This window comes from Moschus berezovskii, chromosome 8 (assembly GCF_049115385.1).
Source record: "Moschus berezovskii isolate FMDL1 chromosome 8, NW_MosBer_1.0, whole genome shotgun sequence".
In the NCBI taxonomy this organism is placed as follows: domain Eukaryota; kingdom Metazoa; phylum Chordata; class Mammalia; order Artiodactyla; family Moschidae; genus Moschus; species Moschus berezovskii.
In genome coordinates this window covers 64,704,060-64,731,564 of record NC_142467.1, presented here as the reverse complement: position 1 = coordinate 64,731,564, position 27,505 = coordinate 64,704,060, and the positions used below count along the sequence as shown (strand labels likewise).

At 52.0% G+C, this 27,505-nt stretch overlaps 1 protein-coding gene across 1 annotated transcript in view; it reads left to right on the top strand.

Annotated features, from left to right (window-relative positions):
* The first annotated feature begins 1,352 nt into the window (after positions 1–1,352).
* TGFBI (transforming growth factor beta induced) overlaps positions 1,353–27,505 on the top strand; it is a 33,330-nt gene continuing 7,177 nt past the window's right edge. Inside the window, exons 1-11 of the mRNA XM_055430420.2 lie at positions 1,353–1,550; positions 6,575–6,673; positions 16,594–16,658; positions 17,886–18,046; positions 18,363–18,527; positions 18,757–18,903; positions 20,956–21,097; positions 24,026–24,238; positions 25,087–25,224; positions 25,821–25,966; positions 26,788–26,924. Coding sequence (XP_055286395.2) covers positions 1,417–1,550; positions 6,575–6,673; positions 16,594–16,658; positions 17,886–18,046; positions 18,363–18,527; positions 18,757–18,903; positions 20,956–21,097; positions 24,026–24,238; positions 25,087–25,224; positions 25,821–25,966; positions 26,788–26,924 — 1,547 coding nt within the window. The 5' untranslated portion in view covers positions 1,353–1,416. The remainder of the gene's footprint in view (positions 1,551–6,574; positions 6,674–16,593; positions 16,659–17,885; positions 18,047–18,362; positions 18,528–18,756; positions 18,904–20,955; positions 21,098–24,025; positions 24,239–25,086; positions 25,225–25,820; positions 25,967–26,787; positions 26,925–27,505) is intronic.

Genomic DNA, 27,505 nt, shown 5'->3' with positions numbered 1-27,505 from the left:
AGAACCCTCACTCTAGCCCCAGATCTTTCTATCCGGCTGCCCACAGGACACCTGGATGAACTACAAGCACTCAAACTCAGTGTGTCCAGAGCCACTTACCTTCTCCTGGTGAGTCTATGCCCTGCTCCATAGCTCTCATTTTGAGAAGGATACCACCAGCCACCAAGAGGCCCCTGCCAACAGCACCTTAGTCGTCCGTGAATCCTCCTCCTCCCACACTCCCTGGGTACAGCCTCCAAGCTCTGCCAAGGCTGGTACCTCCTAGACACACCCCAGTGTGCCCACCTCTTCACGCCCACCTCCACCTCCTGCCTCATTTTATGTCATCCTCTCCAGCCTGCTCCTGACACTGACCTGCTCCTCTATCACCCCTGCAGGACTCTGAGCTCAGGTCTGCGTCCTGTGACATGCCTTCCCTTCTCTCCATCTCTGACTCCCCAGGCTTCAGCCAATAGGACACCTTGAGAACCCAGAATGTCCCCCTTTTGCCTGGTTCCTTCTCGCCACTCCAGCCGAGAGAGGAACAGGTGTCACTTCCTGCCCCTCCACCCAAAGCCGTAGATGCCCCTCTGCAGAGTACTTTGTTGTCTGGCCCGCAGTTCTCCCAACTGTGAACGTTTTAAGAAAAGAAACTGGATCTCATTCACTCATCCATCTTTGTCTCCTGGGGCTAGCAGTGCCAGATAATTGGTGGGTGATTAATAGGCGCTTGAGTGAATTACCTCCCTCCCAGGTGACTATTTGTTTACTTGCTCTGAGTTCCTCCAGGACAAAAATCTTTGCTATCTCTTTGCAGCATCTTTCTCGCATATAGTGCTATACAGATGTTTAATAAAACAGACAATGAGTGTGTACTAAGGTGGCATTCCCGCTCCCCCCGCCCCGCGGCCCCGCGCCCCCAGCACAGTTTCCAGTTGAAGTCTGGCAAAACCTGTCTTTTTTGTTTGTTTGTTTTGCTTTGGCTTCTGTCAGTCATAAGACTTACTCCTTATCCATCTTAAAGTTAGCAGGCCTGGGGGAGAATAGGGGTGCTTGTGGAATGCAGAAGCAGATGTGATGGATAGACTGTTGTGGAAATCAGCATGGCCTGAGACCGGTGAGGCAGCTTTGAGCTCGGGACCTTACAGACCTCGAGGAGGGAGTGAAATAGTGCGGCCCCGTAGTCCTGGCTGCCGGAACCCGTAGGGGAACGCCGGGAACTAGGGAAAGAGGGGCTGGTTGGAAGGGCCCGCGCCCGGGGGAGGGCGGGGCGGCAGGGGCGGGGCGTGGGGAGCCCGCGGCCCGCCCTCCTCGGCTCCCGCCCCTCCCCTCGGGCGGCTCCCCGCGCTGCGCTTACTTAACCTGCCCGCGGCCGCCGCGGCGCCCGCACTCCCCCACCGCTCGCCTGCCCGTCGGGTCCGCGCGTCCTCTCTCTCCATGGCGCTCCTCGGGCGGCTGTTGCCCCTCGCTCTGGCGCTGGCCCTGGGCCCCGCGGCCACCCCAGCGGGCCCCGCCAGGTCGCCCTACCAGCTCGTGCTGCAGCACAGCCGCCTCCGGGGCCGGCAGCATGGGTAAGCGGGCGCCCAGACGGGATCGGAGGGACCGGGCGTCGGGGGGACAGTCGGAGCTGACTGGGGGCGTAGGGGACAAAGGCCGAATCAAAAGCAGGCCAATGCGTGGGACGCTTGGAGGGACCAGCCCTGCAGAAGATGGAGGGAGGGAAGTGGGGAAGGTGGAGGAAAGTCAGCAGGAGGCAATGTGCGGAGGAAACGGATGGAAGAGTTGACCCGGGACCTCGGCTCAGGCCGAGAGCGTGAGCGGAATCCCGGGCTTGGAACTTCTCTCCAGGCGGATAGGAGTTCGCGGCTGTCTGTGCAGAATCACCGTGGGAAGGTGGCCAGGGCAGACAGGGAGCCCACCCAGCAGGGCACGGGTTCCAGTCCAGCCAGGTCCTTGTCCAGCACCTTCGTATCTGGGACCACACAAGCTGGCAGCATCCAAGGCCCTCAGGCCCCTGGTCACCCTGCCAGGCCCTAAACCCACCTCCCAGCACCAGACAGGGTCCTCCAGGCACAGCAAGGGCAGCGTGTGCTCCCCTGCTGGATGAAGAGAGGAGAATGTGCTGGGAGTCACACACACTGTACAGATAGGGAAACTGAGTCTGGAGCAGACACATCACTTCCTCATGGCCCTGCAGTGTGTATGGGAGCTGGGATTGGAACCGCTCTTAAAACCCTGGCTGAGTTTGTAAATTTGGGACATTATCATTGCATATATTCCTCTGAGACACTGAAGATGTGTTGGTTTTCCAGGGGCAAACGCAGGCAGCAGGTCTGACCTGGTAAAGACCCTGGCCCAGACCCAGGCATAGGTGGGCTTGTATCTATATCCCAAATTCAACCATCCTGCTTGACATGTAGCCAGGGTTTGCTGCCTACCTGGGTGCACCAACTCCTCTGTGGCAGGTAGAACTCTATGTGGATAGGAAGGAAATGGCAACCCACTCCAGTATCCTTGCCTAGAAAATCCCATGGACAGAGGAACCAGGTGGGCTACAGTTCATGGGGTCACATAACTGAAGCGACTTAGTGCATATGTGGATAGAGTTGTGTCACAGCCCAAATGCCCTTGGGTCTGGCATTTGCTCCAAATTAGTGTCCAGACCACCCTTTGACTGGGCAGATCTGTACTTAGATCAGAACTCAGTGTTGGAAGTGATTGGAGTTGACTTCATAGGGTTCTACAGAGCCTTGACTCCCTGCCCTTAGAAGTGGCCCCTTGTTGGGAGTAGCGTCCTTGTTCCTCTGCCTGTGTGTGCCTGTGGTCGTACTTGGCCTTTCAGATGCCCAGGGCTGTGGGGAGGGGACTGTCTTGGCAGTGAGTCTGGCCCCTCTGCAGAGTGAAAGCCATTCGGGTCATGCTGCAGCCTCATACCCTGCAGGACAGAGGAGAGCACAGGGGATGTCCCAAGGTCTTTCAGGAAGTGAGAGACTCCCCTTTGACTTCTGCTGGGTACAGAAAGGTGAGGGGGGCAGGATAGAAAGACAAGGAGGGAACGAAGCATCGAGTCAATGAGCCACTGGCATGTTCATTGTCTCTGCCCAGCTCACTGTTGTCCTGCCTTTCCTACCAATGGAGTGTGTCCTGTTTGGGTGCCACAGTCCCTCCTGGGAAGTTTCTGTTCGCTCTGTACCTTCCTAGGCACTCAGCCAGGAAAAGGCATCCATAGCATTCTCTTGTCACCTAGAATGGTGACTCCCGGCACTCCACAGTGAAGCTTCCCAAAGGTGTTGATGGGTCTGCAGCAGGAACCACCTCTGTAACAAACCTCCTTCCCTTTGAAGCCCAGAAAAGTCATGGACCAGCTGGAAAATAGTTGTTGCTTTTTTTTTTTTTTTTAATGCAAATGCTCTTTATTATACGTTTCAGCTATTAGATCAACTTTCTCCCTCTCCTCCCTTCCCCCACCCTGCAGGCTTGCAGGGCTACTGGAAAAGCCTATAGTGGTCTGTGATGGGCAGGATGGGCTAAGCAGTCCCAGGTGTGCTCCCTCCCCCCACCCCGTAAAGTCTGGACACATAGGCAGGTGGACTGTGACAAACGGTTGCAGATGCAGTTGCATTTACTCTGATCTAACGGTCCCTGAAAACTCACAGGCTGCCTGGCTTAGCCCATGGGGGTGGTACCCTGTGCAAAATGGATAACCTTGTTCAAACTCCAGCCCTCTTTCAAAGTGAGAACTGGTGGGACGGGAAAGGGAAACTCTTTTGTTAAGGAAATGTAGTGTGTGTGCTTCACAAGATGTGAAGGAAGAAATAACAAGTGGGTCCTGCTCACCACTTGGCTTCCCAGGTGGCACTAGTGGTCAAGAACCTGCCTGCCAATGCAGGAGACGTAAGAAATATGGGTTTGATTCCTGGGTTGTGAAGATCTCCTGGAGAAGGGCATGGCAACCCACTCCTATTCTTGCCTGGAGAACCCCATGGAGAGAGGAGCCTGGCGGGCTATAGTCCACGGGGTCACACAGAGTCAGACACGACGGAAGTGACGTAGCGGGCATGCTCATCCTTTGTCCATCACCGCTTTTGCTTTCATCTTCACTGCAACACAGCGAGCTCTGTGGTAGCTGTTCCCATTTTACAGATAGAGAAACTGTGGCTTAGTGACGCCGAGTGACATAGTCCAGAGGCAGAAAGCTGTTGGGAGAGTGGAGACTGTGACGCTGTCTTTTAACTCCCGGTTGTTATCTGTGTTGCTATAGCGAAGGAAAACAGCAATACTGAAAGAGAAGTAAAAATGCAGTCACACTTCCAAATGTCAGCAACCAGAACTGGACTGCATTTTCTGAAGCACTTGGTTTTCAAATCCAAGTTGAATAGCAGAGCTGTTGTGCTTGAGGCAGAAGGCCCAGAAACCGGGTGCTCATGTCAGTTAAACTTCAGTATAAATTTCCTATGTACACAGCCCACCCCTCCCACCCTGATGTGAGAGGGAGTGGGTCACAGAGACCCCCAGCCTCCGCTCCTGTCTCAGAGGGCAGCAGCAGTGGAAACTCAGTCCGCAGAGGAATGTTGGAACCACATCCACTAGAGACTCTGAAGGTTCGCCAGACGCCTACAGAGAGTTGCGGAGAATTCATCGACAGTAATTATTTCCTGCTTGGTCAGATAGAACTTCTGAAATTGTACAGAAATAAACAGCACCTCCAGCTGGAGTGTGGCCAGCAGGGACTCTCTCAGGGTTATTTGGGGACTGCTGTAACCTATGAATACCAGGCAGCAAACTGAGAAACAAGGTGGCTTCTGTAAAAATCCTCTGGAGGCTGTGGGCATTTGGTCAGATCCAGCAGGGAGTAAGCAGGTCGGAGCTGTCCTCCCCCTTGGCTTGAGGTTTCCTCTCCAGCCTCAGCTTCTCTTGCCCTCAGGTCCCTGGAGTAACTCACAGATATTTGCTCTGCCTCCTTGGCCCACTCAGCTTTTCCTGGGGTGAACCACAGACTGGACAAGAGGTGACATCCACATGGTGGAAGAGACAGGGCAGAGAATTAAAGGGTCCGTGTGCCCTCACTCCCACCCAGTAAGCTGACTCTGAGTATTTGAGAGTTGACCAAGTTCCTGGAAAAGACCGTGCATCTCAAATGATGGCTCTTGATTATATTTGTAAAGTATCAGAGGAATTGACATTTAGAATTGATACACCTGCAGTTCTCTGGTCTCCGTTGCTGCACGCAGGCTTTCTGTAGCTGCAAACGGCGGGGGGCGGCGCCTCGTTGCGGTGCATGGGCTTCTCACTGTGGTGCTTTCCTTGTCGTGGAGCTCAGGCTCTGGGCACACAGGCTTCAGTAGCTGCAGCAGGCAGACTTAGCTGCAAGTCGCTGGCTCGAGGGCACGTGGGCTTCAGTAGTTGTGACACAGGGACTCATTAGTTGTAACTCACGGGCCCTGGAGCTTGCATGCTTCAGCAGTTGCAGCAGGCGGGTTCAGCTGCGGCTCGAGGAGTCTAAAGCCAGGCTCAGTAGTTGTGGTGCATGGACCCAGCTGCTCCTCCGTGTCATGTTGGGATCTTCCTGTACCGGGGATTGAACCCATGTCCCTTGCATTGGCAGATAGATTCTTATCCACTGAGCCACTAGGGAAGTCCTGGGAGCAGTATTTTTGACAAGGCTATACCGAGTTCCTCTGCATCCAATCTGGTGCTTAGTCCCCCTAGAATATAAAAGAAACAACAAATCAGAACACCTGCCGTCAGGGTTCTTTGGAGGGTACCTGAAGGGAGGTCACACACACCCTGATTAATTTTGGGTTGTGTTCGGTACCCAACATCAAACAAGGGCTGTATCACACACAGGTCAGTGGTGGACAGAAGCGTATCACCTGGGACGCCGAAAGAGGGCTTTCTGGGGGGAGTGGGATGCAAACTGGGGCCTGAGTAATAAACGACCTAGTTCAGTGAGTGACTGTCTCCTTCTGAGGTCCTGACAGCAGCTAGCGTGGCCATGCCTGCTAGTTTCCAGGGTGGGCACCCCAGATAGGCTGTGTTTGGGAGCCAGGCATCTGCCTAGGGATGCAGAGGATGTCTGTGTGTGGAGCTGCCTGGGGGAGTGCTGGGGCCCGGACCACAGGACCAGCAATGCCTGCTGGGAGGCCAGGTTAAATCCTGTGGGTGTTTGGGCTCAGTGCGGAGTGGGGCTACAAAGAAAGTCTGGGGGCCTCTCTCAAAGCTTCTGCTGTTCTTAGCAAACACCACTTTCTTTTTAAACTGGTGTTTTCCATCTATATAACATGTAGCCTAAAAATTTTTTAATGTTTTTATTTATACTTACTAAATGTCAGTGTCAAAGAAGAATGTTTAAATGAAATGATGTCACTGTATGATCTCTACTTTGACAGTTTTTGAAATTCAGGGGATATTTTTGGGAGGGATGTTGAAAGTCTGGATCACGAGGACCAGAATGTATCCCCAAGCTGACCGAAATGACTGTATCTTCTCCATATCTAGAACATTCTGGTGACCCAGGAGGGCCCATGTGGTGGGAAGGATGAGGAGGCAGGTGACATGCCGACCGTTTTGCTAACACTGCAGCTTTTGTTTTCAGCCCCAATGTGTGTGCTGTGCAGAAGCTCATTGGTACCAACAAGAAGTACTTCACCAACTGCAAGCAGTGGTACCAGAGGAAGATCTGTGGCAAATCAACGTGAGTATCTGTAACCACTGATGACCACCAGCCACCCAGGAGGCTACCCTTGGTATGCGTGGGTTGCAGGTGCCCCTGGGCATGGGCCAGCCTTTTGGAAGGTGGCACCGTGTGCAGAGCCACGAAGATGCGTGTGCACACATGTCAGAGAACTGTGTGCTTGGGAGTGGCATTTTCAGTAAGCTGGCCGATTTTGTTTTACACTTTTAAGACACCTAACAAGACTTGGATATGTTTTTTAGGGCCGACTTGGGATCGCAAGAAACATGAAACTGTGTGTGCGTGCATGCTTCTTAATCCTCACTAAATGATACAAATACAATGATTCATTGTAGAGGCCACCAGCCTCTGACTCTGGGAAAGAAAACCCATTGTTGAACTTATACAGGGTTCCTGCTCTGCGTTTCAAAGTGCGTGCATGCTAAGTCGCTTCAGTCATGTCTGACTCTGTGCAACCCTGTGGACTGAAGCCCACCAGGCTTCTCTGTCCTTGGGATTCTTCAGGCAAGAATACTGGAGTGGGTTACCGTGCCCCACTCCAAGGGGTCTAACCGACCCAGGGATCAAACCCATATCTCTTATGTCTCCTGCATTGGCAGGTAGGTTATTTACCACTAACATTCAAAGTAAATACTCCCCAAAAGACTGAGAGTGCATAGAGATATGCACATAATGAGGCAGCATAACATATTAAGAACCCAGGCTCAGACTCTCTGATTCAAAGGTTGGCTCTGCCACCTACCTGGGCGGTTGGCTTCACTTTTGGAACCCTCAATTGCCTCATCCATAAAGTGGGTATAACAATAGGACTACCTTATGGGATTACTCTGAGGACTGAATGAAATAATACACAGAAGAGGCTAAATTTGGAGGCTGGCACACAGTAAGTGCTCAGTAAATGCTACTTGCTGTTATTTGCAAATCTCAGTGGCATAAACAGAAGTGAGACGCCAGGGTTTGTGACCCCCTGTGGTTACAGTAGAGCCTTCTGGTGCCTCTAGCATCATGAACAGCATGGAGGGAGGTGGCATTCACCATGACTGCCCTGCAGCCTGCATGTTCTGACAGAATTCCAGGGAAGCCTAATCTGTTTTGGCACCAACCATCAAAAGATCGCAAAGCTGTCTCTCTCCTACAGATGGAAAAATGTGCTGCGCAGAGCTCCCTGAGACACTCATGAGGACCTGGCCTTCCTCTTGTCTGTGTAATAAGAGGATTAAGAGATACTAAGCCACTGTCTTGAACCCTTTCCCATATTAGGGGTTTTTAAACGTATGGCTTGTGACTCGCTTTGGAGCAGATGTCTCCTCTAACTGAAGGAAGGGAAAACACTCTTTCCGTGAAATGCACATGGAAATAAATATCCCAACTTGTGACACAGTTGTCAATCCTAGTATGGATCAGGGAAACTGTGGATCAGGCAGAGGTGGGGCAAGACCAGTAGCATCCCATTAGCCTGTCAAGGGCAGGGCAATGACAGTTGGTTCCCTGCTTGACCAAGCCCAGCCCCAAAGCCAAGAGTTAAGTGAGCTAAGAGGATCCACCTCCCAGATTGAGGGAGGGAACAAACCCCCAGCCAGAATTCTTGCTGTTGTGGACAAGAAGAGATTATGCAAATTATATGTCCTCCTCTGGTACCCAAGTTAAAAAAAAAAAAAAGAAAATTTTCAGTGCTTTTTGACTTTTCCCATGTGGGTATATTATCAACTAAAATAAACACTTAATTAAACACAGAGCCAGGCCCCAAATAATTGCATCTTGGAAGATGACCAGAGCTCTGATCAGGACATTTTGTTTGTCCTGATTTCCCTGAAAAAATGGGACCCACTTGTAATGTCAAGCTGACAGTGGGATGGCATTGGCCATGGTATTTCAGCGTGGCCCCGTGTTGAAGCGTTTGCCTGACCAGTTAACAGTAGCGTGGGGACATTTTCAGCATTCCCCGGCTGACACTGGTCTGAGTCGCCTTGGCTGATTGGCTCTTGGCACCTACCTCCTCCTCCACTGATGTATCAGGATGGGCGCAGGCAGCACGGCTGTGTGTTGGCCAAATGTTCTTGCTGACGGGTCATCACGTTTTTGAAGACGTGATGGTGCAGCACCATAGAGCCCAGGGCTGCAGGGGGAGGAAGAGACAGTAGGTGTGGGTGGGAAAGTCAGTGCAGAGTGCGGCCCAAGGCCCGCCCCAGCCTTAGAGCTGATCTTACAAACCCACAGGGGATAATCTGAACCCACCACTCTACCACGTGCTGTTGCTTTGGGCAGCTTTAAAAAGAGGAAATGGGGATAGAAAATCATGAGTTGATTAAAAAAACTTATGATCCAGGATAAGAACATCCCTCCCTGGAACATCATGTGCAGCAGCAGGAAGGTGAAGCTGACTGAGGGGGAAGGGCAGAGAACTTGGGGAGGGAAAGGGGAAGTGGATGGACTCATCTCTGTTGTCCCCGAGAGAGCTAAGGAGAAGCAACCTTGCCGTTTGCTTGTGCCCCAGGGCCGAAACTCATGAAGGAGCTGCCATCTGGGTCCTGGGAATTCAGTGCCCACAGGCGGTCAACAGGGGAGGAGAGAGGGCTGTGCAGGCTGCAGATGATGTCATCCTGGTGAGAATGGGCCCTATGGTACATTTGCCTGGGTGAGGACCAAACTTTGAAATGGGAAACACGGTGGTGGTTGGAGCAAAGAGGGCCATCCCAGCATGGGGCCAGCCTGGGCAGTGGGAATTTTCTCAGGGGCAAGGCTGCAGCCAGGGGTGTGTGTGGGCGTGAAAGGGAGCCAAGTGTCACAGGAAACGGGTTGCACAGGTCCCCAGGGGACCCACAGGAGAGCGTAAACTTGGAAGCAGATAAGTAGCACTAAGTACAGGATCAAGGCGTGAAGACTTTGCCATTTCAGGTCACACAGGGACCCAGGAGCTGGAGCCAAGTGTCTGCCGCTGGGAGGCCCTGACTTCACCTCCAATAGAGGAGAGAGGGGCATAGTCACGTGTGTGCTCAGCACTCCTGTCAGGCCACTGCATCCATCGTCTGCAGACTATAGCTTGTCTGCATTGTCCCAAAAGAGTCCTGGTGCTACTTGTCAAGCCTGGTGCATGGGTTTTATTACAGTAAGTAGTTACCAGTGGGCCCCTCTTCAGTGATGCAAGTGAATTTTATTTCTTAGAAACTCATTTTATGTCAGATCCTAAAGAGCACCAGTGTGATACAGCAGCTCATCAAGCAAAGAGGGTGATTTGGGGTCTCCATCTGATCAGTAACCGTAACATTTTTATATCCAGCAGCTGAAGCAATGGTGCAGGAAATGGTGCTCAGGAAGCCCAACAATTCTCCTTTGTATGAACCCCCATGAAAGCGAGGCCCATTTAACAGCCAGGTCAGAGCTGACATCATGGAGATGTAATAATCACAGCAGAAGCCCAGGCATCCTTGACGTGGCACAGGGAGGGCCAGCACAGGAGCCAGCAGGTGGGGGTGGCCGTTCTCCATTCCAACAGCTTGCCACTGTGTCACAGGCAACATCATTCACAGGCAACGGTAGCCATTCTCTAGAGCCAAGATGAGCTGGCAGGACACTCCCGTTTCCCCAGTAGCAAGCATGGCTTTGCCCAAAGGCTGAAATAGTAACACTTCTTCAATACTGTGTTCAGGCTTAGACATTTCACTTCTACTGAAGCCAGCCAGTGTATGGTCTAACTTTTCCATCAGTCTATAGAAAACAGCAGAGCTATTTCCTATTGATCTCATTCGGGCAGGGCACCCAGGGACATCTGTGATGAAGCTGAGCAAGACCCTTCCTTTCCTTGCCCTCCTGTATCCCACAGCCTTGGTCCCAAAAGGAAAAACAAGAGGATGGTGAGAAGCCATCTAGGGATGGCAAGCTGTTGCCCAGACCCACAGCATCATCCCTCCCCTGCTTCCTGTTCCCTGTGCACCCCCCTGGATCTCCATGGCCAACCTGCTTTGAAATAACTGAGATTTGACATACACCAAACACCAGGGTTTTACTAAATGCCTCTACTGTGCAGGGTTTCCTGATGGTTCTATCCCATTCTGTACACTCCTAGCAGGCAGCTTTGTTGTTCTTGTTCAGTCACTTAGTCATGTCTGACTCTTTGTGACTCCATGGACTGCAGCTCACCAGGCTTTTCTGTCCTTCACCATCTCCCAGAGTTTGCTCAAACTCATGTTCATTGAGTCAGTGATGCCATCCAACCATCTCATCCTCTGTCATCCCCTTCTCCTCCTGCCTTCAATCTTTCCCAGCATCAGGGTCTTTTCTAATGAGTCAGCTCTTCGTATCAGATGGCCAAAGTATTGGAGCTTCAGCTTCAGCATCAGTCCTTCCAATAACTATTCCGGACTGATTTCCTTTAGGGGCTGACTGATTGGATCTCCTTGCTGTCCATGGGACTTCTAAGAGTCTTCTCCAGCACCACAGTTGGAAGGCATCAATTCTTCGGAGGCAGGTTAGCTGACAGGAAACCTTGTTCTCTTGAGTATGTACATGAGTCCATGTACCATTTGGGTAAGGCCCTATGGTAGGTGGAATGATGTCACGCTAATACTGTCTACATCCTCACCCTGAATGTGTGAAGATGTTACCTTACAAGGGAAAAGAGGCTTTACAGATCTGATTAAGTGAAGGCACTGGGTGGTGTTGTGACAGGAGGCAGATTATCCTGAATTATCTGATGAGACTAATAATAAGGGTCCTTATGAGATGAAAGCAGGAGAGGGAGAGTCAGAGAAGGTGATATGACAGTGAAAACTGAAGTTGGAGTGGTGTAACCACAAGCCAAGAACTGTAGGCATCCTCTCAGATGTGGAGAAGACAAAAATAGATTTTCCCCTAGAATCTCAGGAAGGAATACGGCCTTTGATTTTAGTCTCATAAGGCCAGCTTTTGACACTATCATCCAGAATTATAAGATAATAAATTTTTGTGGTTTTAAGTCACTGTCACTAAACTTGTGATAATTTGTTATAACCGCAATGTGCTTAGTTGCTCAGTTGTGTCTGATTCTTTGCAACCCCATGGACTGTATGTAGCCCACTAGGCTCTTCTGTCCATGGGATTCTCCAGATGGGCCCTATCTATTAACTTAGATAGCTGTGTTATGGGGAATTTATTTATTCCATGTGATTTGATCAGTGGTTTCATGCCAGGCATGGCTTTCAATGAAGTTATTAACCTAACTTTAAAGTTTATACCTGGGATTTTTTAAGAAGCAGCTCAGCGACTGATCGCCCAGTAAGTAGCAAGCATCTGGTAAGTGTTTTTCATAGGTTAGCTTGTTTGGTTCTCACAGTCACCCTTTAAGATCAGTGTGATCATTAGCCCATTTACAGAGGGGAAGACTGAGGCTCAGAAAGCCTAAGTCATCTGCTGGCATGTGGAGGCGGCCCAGTTATTCTATTGATATGTGCTGCCCCCAAGGAGCACAGCAGCTAGCGTTGGTGACATGGGGAGAAGTCAAGTGGTCAAGTGAGCAGCCCTGGAGGACCTGGGTCACCTGCCCCGGTCTGTCTCTTCAGCCCTGAAACCTATGACTCTGGGTCACAGGGAGAAGAGAAGGCCTCCTTGGAGTTCGCAGAGGTCCTCTGGCCCAGAGCCACCCACCTTTTCCTGGTTACTCACCCCCAGCCTGGCAGTCATTCTGAAGCCCTGTTGCAAGGGTGCTCCCTCTCTAATCAGATGGAGAACATGGGAGCTGAAGAGACACAGCCAGCAGCCAGGATCCCCCCAAAGACCCTCGCATGCCACATACAGACTGTCACCAAATATATAAGTGTATTTTCCAGCGGCTCCATCTCATCACTCACTCTGGACCCTGGCAAATGGGGTGGTAGTGGAGTCTTTGTTGCTGGACAGCAGGTTAAAACAAACCCTTTCTTACCAGGAGTTCAAGAGTTTAATTTTCTCCTGGGAGGCTTAAGAGAGCTCAGTTGAGTGCAGAAAATGAACCCCCGTCCAGACAGACGCATATCTAGACGACCTCAGTATGCATTTGCTCTGCGAGTCCCTCGGAAATCATGACGTGCTGGATGGTTTACCTTCGGTCACAGGAAGCTGGCTCTCAGGCCCCATTCCTTATTCCACTGCTTCAGAGTTTCGTCAGTCCCTGGGCATTTACAGCCTTCCCAGCCGCCAAAACTGTGCAGCATGCTTGGGAGAGAGTGATTGTTTTAACTTATTGTGTTAACTCCTTGGACAGTTATTCTGAGAACAGAAAAAAAAAAATAATGCTTCTCTCTTTATCCAGTTGTGAGTAAAACTTTGGGGGGGAATGAAGGAGAACTCTCAAACTCTATTTCAACTCTTAGACCTTGGATTGGCACTACTTTTTGTACCCACACCCGCTGCCTCCCTCAAATTTCCTTCTAAGTCATGCACCTTGTCTGATTTTATTCCTCAAATTGCTCTTCTGACCTGGGAAGCTGGAACAAGAAAATTCGTGTCTCATTGCCCTAGAGGATATGCTTTTTCTGAGGTTTCTGCTTATTGGACTGTGTCAAGCCAAGGAGAAGCCAGGAGTCTTTAGTCAGAGCAGCTTTTGCTGATAAGATTCAAGTCAGAAACCAGCAGATTGGTCCCCTCTATCCTGGAAAGCCAGGGAACTGGGGAGACACGGATAGGGGCTCCCTGCAGTTCTCATGCTTTCCTGCACTCACCCTCAGACCCACAACTGTGTGACTATCCCAGCCCTGCCTCCCACAGCACAGCGTGTGTGTTCATAGCATGTGTGTTCCCAGGGCCAGAGCCCCAGGAAGGTGACACACGGGGCTCAGAAGAGGGTGTGCCAGTCCTGAAAGATTTGGTCAGGATCATCTCAATGGGCTGTCTTCTTGGGCTGCAGTTTCCAGCTGCCCCCTTCCTCTCCAGGGCCAGGCAGGCTGGTTCTAAGAGCTTGTGTTGTTGGGATGGTTCAGCAAGGAACCGGCCAGCTATGGAGGTGTTTCAACCCAGAAGGCCACTAGGCTGAGGTGAGAGGCTTGCTCACCCCATGCACCCAGAAAGTGCTGGGGATGCCAGGCTGTGGGTGGCACTCAGGAAGAGGAGGGAGAGGCCAGCAGCATGAGAGGGTGAGGAGACGGTCAGAAGATGTCCTGGCAGGAGCCACCCACGCTGGGCTAACCAGGAGAGAGCCTTTGGCTGGAGGGTGCGGGGGATTGGGGGGCTGTGCCCCCACAAGGGTTGGTGTGTCCCCCATGTCCAGAAAGCCCACCTGGAGAGGAGAGGCAGTGAGTGCTGCCAGGGGTTAGCTTTCATCACATCGGAGAGACCCCCAGTGTCCTTTTAATGTTAGACTTTTCCAGTTAGTCCACTTCCCCCCTAATGTGTGCGCTGTCAGCCGCGATGGAGAGGGTCTTGACTTGGTGAAATGTGAGGAGAGTCCTAGATCTGAAGCCTTGGAAGTGCCTTCACCCCCAAAACATTTGCAGCTTTCTGACTCCATCCCTCATTGCCTCCTTCATGCTGAGATGTCCCTGCTTCCATCTGTCCCTGCTCCCCCACCTGCCCGGCAGCCTCCATTTCTCCTGTCACTGTCACCCTCCTTCCCCTCCACACATATGTGGCCACCGGTAAGTTCACTCTTGGGGAGCTGGTTTTCTGTTGTCCTCAGTGAAATCCCGGTGAGCCATTGAGCTCTCCTGTGGTGTTTTCGGATGGAACTCCGATGCCGACCCCGTGGAAAGAGAGTCTTTGACCAGCATGACTGAAGGTGCCAAGGCATGGAGTGTCAGCCCTGTGCACTCAGGGGATCCCAGAGATGAGGAATCCTTTGAGGAGAAGACTCCTCCTCCAACTGCAGGGGGTGTCACCCACGCACTTTTAGAAAGAAGCTAAGCTTTGTGAGGCTTGGCCCCATCCCACTTCCTCAACACCCACCACAGAGCCCCGGTATTTATCAGACAAAGCCTGAGAGTCCATGCATGCGTGTCCCCAGTCCTGTGGGCTTGAGGCTCTCCCTACGTTTAACTACGAGATGCTGGCAGACACTCTCCTTCTTTGAAAGACTGCTTTTCTGCTCCCTGGAAATTATCCCGTTGGTTAGAATTGTGAGTGTGAGATTTAAGGAACCTTGGGGATCATCTAGTTTAGCTTCACCTTATTTTGTTAATCAGGAAACTGAGACCCAGAGAGAGAAATTAACTTTCAAGGCTTCCCTGCGAGTTACTGATAGATGACAAGCCTAGTCTCCTAATCCTATTTAGTTGCCTTTGAAAAGCAGTCAGATCTCACTTTTGTTGCAGACAATGACTGGTTTCCAAAAATAAAACTGTGAGTCAGTCGAGATCAGTCCTGAGACCACCAGCCTGTCTCACCCTTTTAAGCAGGGCTGAAAGGTTCAAGAGGAACGGGGTGGGGGCAGGGCTGAGAGACAAGTGGGGAAGGAGTCAGAAGGGTGGAGAAAGAAGGGCAGAGAAGAGTGCGTGTGATGTCACTGCTCAGAAATGTCCTAGGGGCTTGTTTCTGGCACAGTGGCACCTGTAGCTCCCTGGCAGCCTGAGTGTCCTAGTCTGTCTCTGAGACAGCCCCCTGGGACAGATGAACCAGGCTTCCTGTTCACATGACTCCCCGGGCTTCCCCTAGACAACTCCAGTGGAATTAGTGAGAGTAGAATTTCCCGGCTCATCGAGAGCTGCACCCGCTGCCTCCTACCCCCAAAGCCCAGACTTCTGCCCCATCTGCCTGCTCCTCTTCTATCTATAATGTCATTAAACGGCCTGTGAGAGGCCGTGGTGAACAGTTCTGTAGTAAACCCGCTGTGATTCAAGGCTGTGTTCTCTCCTGTCCTGAAGGACAAATGGGCAAGAAAGGAAGAGGTTGGACATGGCTGTTGGCTTCAAGTCCCAGGGTTGCCAAGGAAGAGGCTGTGCTCACAGCGTTGGTGCAGGAGTGGCCTCCGATGGGACAGGGGTGTTTGATACGAAGCTAGACTTTCTTGGAACACTTACTTCCTTGTGTTGCTCTTTGAAATCCTCAGTCTTTTGGGTTTCCCTGGGATGTTGGGTTGACTGAAGCTTTACGTTTCAGACCTCCAGAAGGTGGTGGTGAGTATGCCATGATGGGCTGGTCTGAGTTTTAATGTCAGGTGACATCAAAGTTTAGAACTATAAACTGCCAGTCTTGTTCATCCAAATACAAAGCATCTCACAAACTGGCAATATCAGTTGCCTCCTGGAAGGAAGATTGAGGGATGAGGGTGGACGGGGAACACTTTACTATCGAATCCTTTGTAGATTTTGAAACCATATAAAGGTTTTCATTGATTAAAGTTTTGTTTTTAATTTAAGGAAACAGTAAGCATCTTAAAGAGCTTTGTTTTTATTGTAAAGTTTGGTCATGAAGATGGAATAAAACTTGATCATAAATATGCTACCCTTCTTGGTTACTAAGTCAGAGAGCTAGAAGTTCATAGGCTATTTAGTTCAATGACCATCACACGGTACGTGTCTGCGTCTTGCAGATGAGGAAACTGAGGCCCAGAGAGGAGACAGGACTGGCTGGCGAGGCCTGGGTTGGTTAGTTAGTGGCAGACTCAGAACCAGAAAGCTCCAGAGCTCCTCCTCCTTCCTGCTGCCTCTCAGCAATTCTTCCCACTGGGTTCCTCGTCAGTTATGCTGGAGATAAATTTTAGGTGAGGATGTTTATTAATGCCACTGTGAATATGCTGCCACAGTCCTCTGGCTGTATCCCAGTTGCCGGACTGTAAGTGACAGCATTGCTGGTACCGTGTACAAAGCTGAGGAGGTGTGACAAGCTCCTTGCCAATGAGAGGTGCAGAGATGACCGAGCGTGTGATCTCCTCCAGGAGCATGCTCTGTGCTCACCCCATCATGTCCCTTCCCAGAGCGAGGACCAATGACACAGGAGGGGAGGGAAGCCCTGCCTAATACACATGTGTCTCATTGCAGAGTCATCAGCTACGAGTGCTGTCCCGGATATGAGAAGGTCCCGGGAGAGAAGGGCTGTCCTGCAGGTGAATAAGCCTTGCCTGTTGGCGCAGATGGAGGGGAGGAGGGAAGGAGAGAGGAGCACCCATGTGAGGGGCAACAGAGTCTGAATGGGGATCCAGAGGATGAAGGCTGGAAACAACAAGTTTCCCACGCTGTCCTTCCTGTGCTAGCCGACCTCCTTAACATGCTGGGGGAACAGACTCTGGTCCTGACCTGCCTGTGCCTTCTACACCAGGCACAGGCTCCTGCCTTTGTTGTTTCTGGCTGCAAGAGATTCTAAATACATCTGGCATTGCTGAACAGCCCTGCTGGAGAGCAGACAGGGCCGGCCAGGCCTCCGACTGGGCCAGGCACATCAGGCCACCCCACCTAACTGTCGGAACCTGGCCTGTTGAAACTTGTAGGGATGGAAGTAGCAGGCTGGCTTTCCCAGAGTCAGCCAAGGGTACCATGAATGGCCATCTGGGCCCACAAACAGTGTGGTACCTGTGAATTCACCTGTGTGAAATCAGATCCCTTCCTTTAGTCCTGCACACCTCTGGGGACTGTGCAAGGAAGATTTTTTTTTTTAACTTTGAAATCTTTGCTAGTTCATTAGTTGAGAGTATGAGAGTGAGGTTTAAGAGGTAGGGGGTGATTTCGTTGGTACCAAGGTCACAAGGAGGGTGGCATGGGCAGGGGCCACGGCCTTCCTTCTGAGTAGCAGGACAGTCAGGAAGCGTGGGATGGGGAAGAGAAGGAGCTGGAGGGGGTGGGGTGCCTCAGGGCCTTAGTTTCAGCTCCTTTAAAAGGAACAGGAGAAACTCTGGGTGTGAGAGGAAGGTCCTCCAGAGCTTCAGGCTATTTCAGGAAATAACATTTTATTACTTGCAAATACCCAAAGCACTTCCGAGATCTCTTTCATTCCAGTGGAAGCCATTAGGGAACCAGTTTCAAAAACAACTAGATAAGTCCGTAAGACTAGCTTGTAATTGGGCTATCTGTTTCTGGTGTATGTTCCTACCTGTGTTATCTGATTGTCTATGAACAAAAGCTTTGCTCTGCTGTAGTTAAAAATGACCGATCCCTTGAGCTCACATAGGGAAGCCCTTGGCTGCGGAGCTCTTCTAAGAAGCAGGTGACTGGCCCCTCTGGTTCCCCATAGCAGGCTGTGTCTGGCCTCCTCTGGTGGATGTGCTCAGACGAGGAAGGGTGTGGTCTGGCCGGGGGAGTCCCTCAGGCCGTCCCTGCTCTATCGTCTGCCTCTGCAGCCCTGCCGCTCTCTAACCTGTACGAGACCCTGGGAGTCGTCGGCGCGACCACCACTCAGCTGTACACGGACCGCACGGAGAAGCTGAGGCCCGAGATGGAAGGACCCGGCAGCTTCACCATCTTCGCCCCCAGCAACGAGGCCTGGTCCTCCTTGCCAGCTGTGAGATGACCTCCTTGTGCCCAGGGCTCTTATCCCGGGGACCATCTTACTGAGACTCTGTGGTGGTTTCTACCGTCTCAGGACACATCTTCCTTAAGCCCTCAGATAAAGCCATGGCACTTGAGCTAAAATATGCCTCCCTAGGTGGCTACCAATGCTCCATCCATTTAAGTGGCCAGACAGGTCTCAGTGCTCACAGAGGAGAGGTCTCTGGAGAAATGGGAGTCCCCGGGGCACCTTTCCCAGGGTGGCAGGGACCCATCTGTTGAGTGTGGGGCCTGCAACCCCCTCATGGCAACGCTGACCCTCCTTCTAGGAAGTGCTGGACTCCCTGGTGAGCAACGTCAACATCGAGCTGCTCAACGCCCTCCGCTATCACATGGTGGACAGGCGGGTGCTCACGGACGAGCTGAAACACGGCATGGCCCTCACCTCCATGTACCAGAATTCCAACATCCAGATCCACCACTATCCCAACGGGGTAGGGAGTCCCGCTTCCACGGCTCTGCCCCGTGCCCACCCTGAGCCCGCACCTGGCCCATGCGTGGGCGGGTTTCTGGCATCGTGTCCTGCAGGCGAGGTCACCTGTGGACAGTCCTCTGGCTCCTGCACCTGCTTCTCCACATTCCGTCCTGTGGATTCCCTTCCTGGGGCTCACAGGCTGTGCCTCCAGGGTATTAACCGCTCACGCTCATTCCTTTTCTGGGCAGATCGTGACCGTCAACTGTGCCCGCCTGCTGAAAGCGGACCACCACGCAACCAACGGCGTGGTGCACCTCATTGATAAGGTCATCTCCACCGTCACCAACAACATCCAGCAGATCATTGAAATCGAGGACACCTTCGAGACCCTGCGGGTAAGGCACCACCCCGCGGTGGGGGGAGGCCTGGGGATACGCCACCTCCCATGAGGGCGTTCTTCTGTGGGAGGGGTGGAGGATGTCTCTATGCTCATGGGCATTTAGGTGACCATGGAGCAAGTTCCTGTGATGCCCGTAAACATGGTGAATTCACTAATCAGGCAGTCAGGTTGACCACAGGAAGACATCATAATCTTGTGCTGGGAACGTTCCCCTGCCGGACTTCCACCTTGTAAAGTTTCTTTTCCTTGACTCCGCTGGAAAGTTCCAAGGTTGTGGCTGCAGCAGCACTGCAGCCTGGGCATGCATGGTGTGTTCCGGAGTGGGAAGTCTCCTCCTGCCAGGTGCCGGTGCTTACCTGTGGGACTAGAGAAATGGCCTTTCAGGCTCCATGGTCTTCTGGATCACATGGCCCCACCATGGGATCCTTGTTCCATTCATACCCCCTGTTTCCTTGGAGCCCAGACCAGCAGAGAGGCCATGAGTATAGACATGGGAGCCTGGGAACTGACATCTGACTTGGCTTCTGCCTGCTCTGGGTCTCAGAATGCTGCTCCAGCCCCCCTACCCAGCAGGCATTTATCTAACAATTATGGTGGCAGGCGGGCGTTCCTCTTAGCCACAGCTGCCCAGAGGAAGTTATTACAGGCTGCCCCGTCAGGGTTTTTGCCCTGATTCAAGGAGAACTTCCTGACCACAAAGGATGCCAAGTGGGAGTGGGGTGGTTCCTCCCCTGGAGATCTCTAAGACAGAGAGACAAACACCCCAGGCTGGGCTGGCACTTGAGCAGACTCAGGACGAGGCTCTGGGGGTTCCTGGGGACCCCACTGTCCACCTTCTTCCCCTGCCTTCCTTCTGGGTCACTCAAAGTTTGGGGGTCTGCAGGGGGCTGCTGTTCCCACAAACTTGGTGGCACAGCTTTTGATGAGTGGTGGCTGATCCCCACTGAGTAACCTCCTCTTACTGTTCAGGTTTTGCAAATATTCCTTGCTTTCTTCTTCCCTTTGGCTCTCTCTAATACCCGTCTTTCCTTCTGCTGACATGTACTCATTAAGCCCCTGCTACTTCCCTAGTGTGTTCAGAGGACTAGAGGAGAATAAGTCAAAGTTCTGTCTTCACTGGCACTTATATTCTTGGGGGACACAGACAAGAAACATTCAAGGCCATCACAGATGGTGCTAAGTGCTATGAAGTCAGGCAGTGAGTGATGAGCAGGGGAGACCCATAGGGTCTAGTTGGTCCAGGAAGGTCTGTCTGGAAGAGGTGACTTTTGAGCTGAGGCCTGAATATTGGGAATGGCCAGTTATACGAGACATGGGGGCAAGAGCTAAGTTGGCAGAAGGGAGAGGGGGAGGAAGGCTCAGAGCAGGGCGAGCAAGGAGGCCTGCAGGACCAAGTGAAGAGCACTCGGGAGCCAACAGGTGAGGTAGGAGCGGCCAGCCTGGAGGCGCCAAACCCTGTGGGGCCTTGGAGACTGAGCGAGGACTGTGGCTTATCCTGATGGCTGTAGGATGCTTTTGGAAGAGCCATCTGGTTGCTCTGTAGAGAAGGGGTTATGTCATCCTTAAGCTCACAGAGCTCACACAAATAATCATCACCCAACGACTGAACTGCAACATGAAGACAGCAAGCTGTGAAAGTGTGTCTAATAGAAAGGTACTTGTTTTCATCAGGGGGTAGTAGGCGGGGCAGGCTGGGGTAGGGATGGAGGGCAATGCCAAGTTGACTATCTAGAGAAATGACATTTCAGTCAAAGCCCAAAGAAGACATAGGAGTCAGAAAAGCAAGGAAAGGGCAGAGAGAACACTTCAGGGCCAAGGCCCAGGATTGGAAAGGAGGAAAACAGGGCAGCAGCTAAGGATGACCAGAGTGGGCAGAGCTCACTGGAGGGATGGGAAGAAGCGAGCCTTGGTTCGGCTTGTCTTTACATCTGGGGCTTCTCCAAAAGCCGGGAGCCCTCCAGAGGTGCACTGGTGAGACCTCGTGTGTCTCTGGTGTGCGGAGATTCCCAGAGCCCTCAGGGAATGCACCATCTCTCCCTGCCCACAGGCTGCTGTGGCTGCATCAGGGCTCAACACCCTGCTCGAAGGTGATGGCCAGTACACACTCTTGGCCCCGACCAATGAAGCCTTTGAGAAGATCCCCGCTGAGACCCTGAACCGGATCCTGGGGGACCCAGAGGCCCTGAGAGGTGAGCACCCCTGGGCTGCTGCCGCAGCTGCCTCATTAGAGTAGCCAGACTGAGCCCCAGGCTGGTTCTTGTCCAAGAAGACATGCTGCCTGCCATCCTGTCCCATTGCTCGCGGCTGGCCCTGTCTCCACAGAGGTCAGAGCAGAACCCTTAAGGAGTCCAGCAGCCTTGTCTAGGGGGACAGCTGGGCTGAGGAAGGATGCATTGCTGGAGGTCCAAAGTAAGGTCTGGTCAGAGTCAGGAACAGTTAAAGGCCCAGATGATCAAAGCCAGGGTGAGACTGCCAGCGTGGGCAGCAGGTTGGAGGTGTGGGGAGAGGGTGGCCTGTCCTGGCATCCTTGAAACGGAATCATCGTGCTGACCCTTGAACTCTTGCTGTGTCTGGCCAAGGGCCTCAGGGATAGTCCAAGATTGTCATTAAAAACCACTGACAGTCAGCTCTTGATTCTTCATTGCTCAGTCCTTGCTCACCTTCTCAGGCTGGTAAGTTAGCTGGAGCATTGGTTACTCCTAGAGAAGAGTGAAGGACCAAGCTTGTGTGGGAGATTGGGAGGGGAGGCCAGGCTCTGCCACCCTCCCCCAACTCCAGGACTCCTGAGATGCTGCCTGAGGGTCCTCGAGTTCCCTGCAAAGAGAAGTAGGCCCCCAGTCCCCTCTGCACCCCAGCTCTCCAACCACACTTACTCCTCCTGAATATAATCCAGGGATGACTTCACTTCTTTTGAATCTATTTAAACCTACCTTTGAAATGTGCTATATAAAATGCCTAATGCATTTCAGACATCCCATAAATGTAAAACGTTCTCCTTGCAGCTCTATAGGGATGGGAAAGGGCACATTTCTGAAAGCACAGATGGGGAGCTGTTGTGTCCAGACACTGTGGGGCCAGGAATCCAGGCTGCCAAAGTGAATGAGGTCCAGGTCAGGGAAGGTTAAGCCTAGTTGGCGTGACGGCTTAAAAGCAAGTCGTTGGGATCTGATGTGCTGAGTGCAATGACGGGGATGCTCCCAAGGTCACGGGGATGAGGACGGAGGGGGGTGGGGGTGGGGTGGCTCCCACAACCTGGGGGTCCTGAAGGCTTCCAAGGAGATGGGACTTGGGTTCATTGCAGCATTTTAGCTTTTTATTTAGAACTGTTTTCCCCCTAAAACATGTTTTGTACCAAGTACCTTTTTATTTTTGTAAGTATCAGAACACCTTATTATAAAGTGAGAAAACACCCCAGGTTTATCCCTTTTGCACTCCTGCCTTTTCCCACTCAGGAAACTGTTTGCTCAAAGCCAGGGCCCATGTGAGGGGCTGTGGTGGCAAGCGGGGAGGCAGGCAGTCCTGGCCCACCTTACAGAAGGCTGGTTACTAGCAGGTTAGCAGACTGGTGAGAAGTGGCCCTGGGTTGGTGTGCCCATTGGCAGACTGGCTTCCAGCCTTGGCCTGGCTCACCCTCTCGTCACGTCCCCCCACCCCACCCTTCCTTTTTGGAGAAACTCAATCCCCGAGGCCTCATTCCCATAGCAGTCTTGCAGTCCTTTGTCTTCCCCACTGGCTGAAGCAGGTCCGTGCTGGCCGTCATGGTCTTCAACACTTGTGCTGGGTCTCAGAGCTTCCTCCTGTGTGTGACAGTGTGGTTTTGGTTTCCACACTCAGGACACATTGAAACTTGCCTCTGTGTTGAGAACACAAGACAGAGGGCCTCCGTGACCCTCAGTCCCGGAACGAGCTCTGCCTGGCAGGGCTGCGGCACATCGCCCTCCGCTGCCAACGCGGCACTTGAACAAGCACGATTCTATTTTTGATTTACGGGTGGGGTGAGTGGGGCAGCAGAGATCATGGCTCACTGATCACCATCCCCAGCCTCTCACAGATCACAGCAGCTAAGTAGACTCTCATGTTTGAGTTTGTCATTCAGTCGTGTCTGACTCTTTGTACCTCCATGAACTGCAGCCTGCTAAGCTCCTCTGTCCATGGGGTTTTCCAGGCAGAAATACTGTGGTGGGTTGCCATGCCCTTCTCCTGGGGATCCTTGTGACCCAGGAATCAAACCCGGGGCTTCCATATCACAGGCAAACTCTTTACCGTGTGAACTACCAGGGAATTGGGTTCAAACAAACAAAAACAAGATCTTCAGATAATTCAGAACTTTCATATGCTACAGTTTTTCATCTTTTCCTACCACACTTCATTTTTATGAAAGATCAGTAGATTAAAAAATCCCAGGGTAAACACATTTGCGGTTTTCCATCCGGGTGGTTCAGATACACATAAGAGAACTCACCCTGAAGTTCAGGTGTGTGCTGTGTCTTAAGTTGCTTCCATCACATCCGACTGTTGTGACCCTGTGGACTGCAGCCCGCCAGCCTCCTCTGTCCATAGAATTCTCCAGGCAAGAATACTGGAGTGGGTTGCCGTGCCCTCATCCAGCAGATCTTCCCGACCCAGGGATCAAATCCACGTCTCTTACATCTCCTGCCTTTGCAGGCAGGTTCTTTACCACTAGCTCCACCTAAGAAGCTAATCACTAGCATTTGCTGGGCATTTACTCTGTCGTCAGGCACTGTGCTGGGTGCTCAGATTCAGCTTCATGTCATCCTTCCGCCAGCCCTGAGAGATGAATGCTGTGCTTGCTTCCTCTTGACCAGTAAGGAAGTTGAGCCTCAGAGAGGCTCAGTGACTCGCCCAGGGTCCCACAGCTGCTAAGTGGCTGAGGGGAGATTCGAACTCAGGCAGTCTGACCGCAGAGTCCTGGTGAGTTTTAGAGGCTAGGCTAGGAAGCGAGGAGGAGAAGGATCCAGTCCATGTGGTGCCCCAGGCTCATCTGATTGTTAGCCTCAGAGATGAATGAGTCCTCCCAGCTGTGGGCAGGTGGCGAGGTGACGCCTGAGGTCAGCCTGGCCGGCACTGACTTGACCTGTGTCCTGTTCGGCCCCCAGACCTGCTCAACAACCACATCCTGAAGTCGGCCATGTGTGCCGAAGCCATTGTGGCAGGGTTGTCCTTGGAGACCCTGGAGGGCACCACATTGGAGGTGGGCTGCAGCGGGGACATGCTCACAATCAACGGGAAGCCCATCATCTCCAACAAAGACGTCCTGGCCACCAACGGGGTGATCCACTTCATCGACGAGCTGCTCATCCCTGACTCAGGTGAGCCAGGCCTCGGGGGCCTTGGAACTGCCTGGTCCGCTGTCCCCTGTGCCACCCATGGTGGTGTGCCTGGGGGAATTCAGGGATCTTGGGAGCTGTTCCCTGTCTGCACCTGGCTCACAGCATCCCAGGAGAGATGGCCTGGGCACCTGGCAGGTTTTGCCTGATTGTGAAGAATCTAGAGCTGCAGGTTTGGGAGTCCAGGTTTTATCTTGTGAGCAGGGGAGAGCCATGGAAGGTGTCTCAGTTCATTTCAGTAGGGAGGCTCAGCCACAGGAGCCTTTCAGAAGTTCTGCCTGTCCTGGTTGGGCACAGAGGGCCATTTGCTGACCTTAGACCATTTGCTTTCGCAGTTGTGCTCAAGCATCCTAGGGTCACTGGCCCAGGGAGAAAAGAGCGAGTGGACTTTGGTTTGGGTTCCATTCAGCCTCTTCGTGCCATCTTGGATTTCCAGGGAGTTCTACTCCTAAGAAGTGAGAGGATTTCACAGGGGAAAAACCAACCCAGAAGAAAGCTTTCCATGGGTGTGGTCACTGGCATTGTCAGCTCTTCAGAAGCCTTGGCACAGACCATGTGCTTTCTTCCTCCCCAGCAGCAGACAGGACCCTGACCAAGGGCTGGGACAGAGGCCCCCTGCCCACCTGAGCCTCATCGCACTTCCCCATCCAGCAAGGTTTCTGGGGGACCATTCCCCTGATGTCACAAACATTCTGCGCCCCAGCAGTGTTTTAGAGGGGCTGTTGACTCGAGATGACATTCCTGCTGGTGTGTGTCATACTCTGGGGTGGATGAATGGTAAATGAAAACAGCACTTTTAACTTTTGAACCCACTTTCTCCTTTCTTGTAGCCAAGACGCTATTTGAGTTGGCGGCAGACTCCGATGTTTCCACAGCCATTGACCTTTTCCGACAAGCTGGCCTCAGCTCTCATCTCTCTGGAAATGAGCGGTTGACCCTCCTGGCCCCCATGAATTCTGTCTTCAAAGGTATCATTGGGAAGGCATCCTGGCACATGTGTCCCTGGGGGCAGCCGCCCCTTTGCTGTCAACCTCCGTGGCACTCTGCCCGATTTATAGCTCCCCGTGGACCGTTCGTGCTTCCACCCAGCTCAGCCGAAAGCAAATGTGACTTCACTAGAAAGTGAAGAGGCACTGCTGTTTCGTTTGCAGAGCAGAGGATGCGTGTGGGGATCTGGTCCTCAGAATTGAAGTGTGCGTCTGTCGGGAGAGCAGAGTGCTCCCTTGTCATTCTCTTTGTGAGGTCGATTGCCAGTGTGACAGTCGGGAGGCCATAGTGAAGATACAGCTGAACCATGGCCATGGGGAAGGCAGAGAAGGGCCAGGTTGTGTCCAGGCCTTCCCTTCCCTCTTAGGGCAAAATTCCAAACACACTTGATGATCTCAAACTTTTTTTTTTCTTTTTTTAATTCGCAGAAGATGCCAGATGTTAAGGAATATTGGCAGCCTTGCTGGGTTTCTCAATCTCCATTTCCAAAAGGGGGGTCAGGCTTTCTGCAGCATGGTCTCTGATTCTCTTCGTTTCCAGAGTCAGTTTCTGGACCTGACAACGCCTTTTCTTGCAGATGGAACCCCTCCGATTAATGCCCGGACAAAGAATTTGCTTCTGAACCACATGATTAAAGATCAGTTGGCCTCCAAGTATCTGTACCATGGACAGACCCTGGACACTCTGGGTGGCAAGAAACTGAGAGTTTTCGTTTATCGTAATGTAAATTCTGGGTCCTAAATCATACTCTTTCTTTATCTCAGCTCCAAGCAATGGAAGCTATATTACTGTTTAAAAAAAAAAGTGCTTAATAAGTAGGAGCTTGCCTGAGAACTAGTTTCTAATAAGGAAGAGAGGAATTTTAGAAAGAATATCTGATATCAAAGTATCAGTATGGGGTTTTGCCAAAAATGTCTAACCCCCGTTTGTGGAAAGAAATGCACATCTGACTGGCCTGGCTGGGTAAGCAGCTGTCCACCCTGACCCCAGAGTGATGAACGAAGGGAGGAGGTATGGAGGGTTTGGATCCTTCTTAGCTTTTGTGAAGAGGTCACCTGAACTAACCATACAGCCCTTCTTGATCCAAAAGCTTCTCTTCTCTCTTCAACTATTTCTTCTCCCTCTTTAAACCCACCTATTACCCCAGCCTAGCAAACAGGAAGTACAATACAACAGCCCTTGCTCAGGACGAGCCAGCACCATTTGGCTAAAGATGGTTGTCATTTGTTAAATGAATAGATCAGTAGACTCTGTCACTTCATTTGATAATTGTCAATGGCCCTCTCGTATCACACAATAATCTCATTATGAACCCTGTCTGTAAATTTCTTGGGGCCTCGATGGCTATACTTACCTTAAGGAACACCATTTTTAATTTTTTCTTTCTTGGAGAAAGCACATCCTTTTATCCTAGTCTTAAGGCTGCCCCCCATATATATTCACTGATCTCTGTGGATGAAGCCACCAGCATATGCCCTGAACAAATCGAGAGGCCCCTGCTTTGGATGGGGGGGTAACCTGGCCTTTCTCTGCCCCTTTTACAGAGCCTGTGCATTGAGAACAGCTGCATTGCAGCCCATGACAAGAGGGGGAGATACGGGACCCTGTTCACCATGGACCGGGTGCTGACCCCCCCAATGGGGACTGTCATGGACGTCCTGAAGGGGGACAATCGCTTCAGGTAACTGGCCCTATCCCCAGGGGATTTCTGCCACGTGGTCACGCTAGGGCAGGATGCTGGGTGCCAGTTGTCCGTCAAGCTTCCCACTTCCTCGGGGGTTTAATGAACACTGGCCGTACACTGATGTGACCTCCCTGGCTAGGGATTCAGAAAGGATGAGGGTCACCTTGAAAGCTTAGGTTGAGAAGGGTTGCTTCTGGAGGGTAATCTTCAAGTCCATGGGAACAGGGAGGGGCTTCATTTTATTCCCAAGTTTAAGGAAAGCTTCCCACTCTTCTTTTAAAGTCCCAGGGAAGCCGAGCATGCCTGGCTCTGCGCCCGTAATAAGTCGCCCTGTGAAGTGTCAGCTTCCAGGCCCTGGCAGTTTCCTGGCCTCTCCTCGGACTCCCAGCGACACTCTGTTTCTTGCCCTGCTCCCTCAATTTCTGACCTGTTCACTCACCACTGGGTGCCGTGACATTGAGTGGTTCCTGCCACCGAGTTCAGCCATCTGCTTAAGAACCTGGGAGACCACCCCCCCTTTGCCGCAACCCCCAGCCCCAGAATCACATCCCCCAGGGCCCTTGTGGCTCGATCAGTCT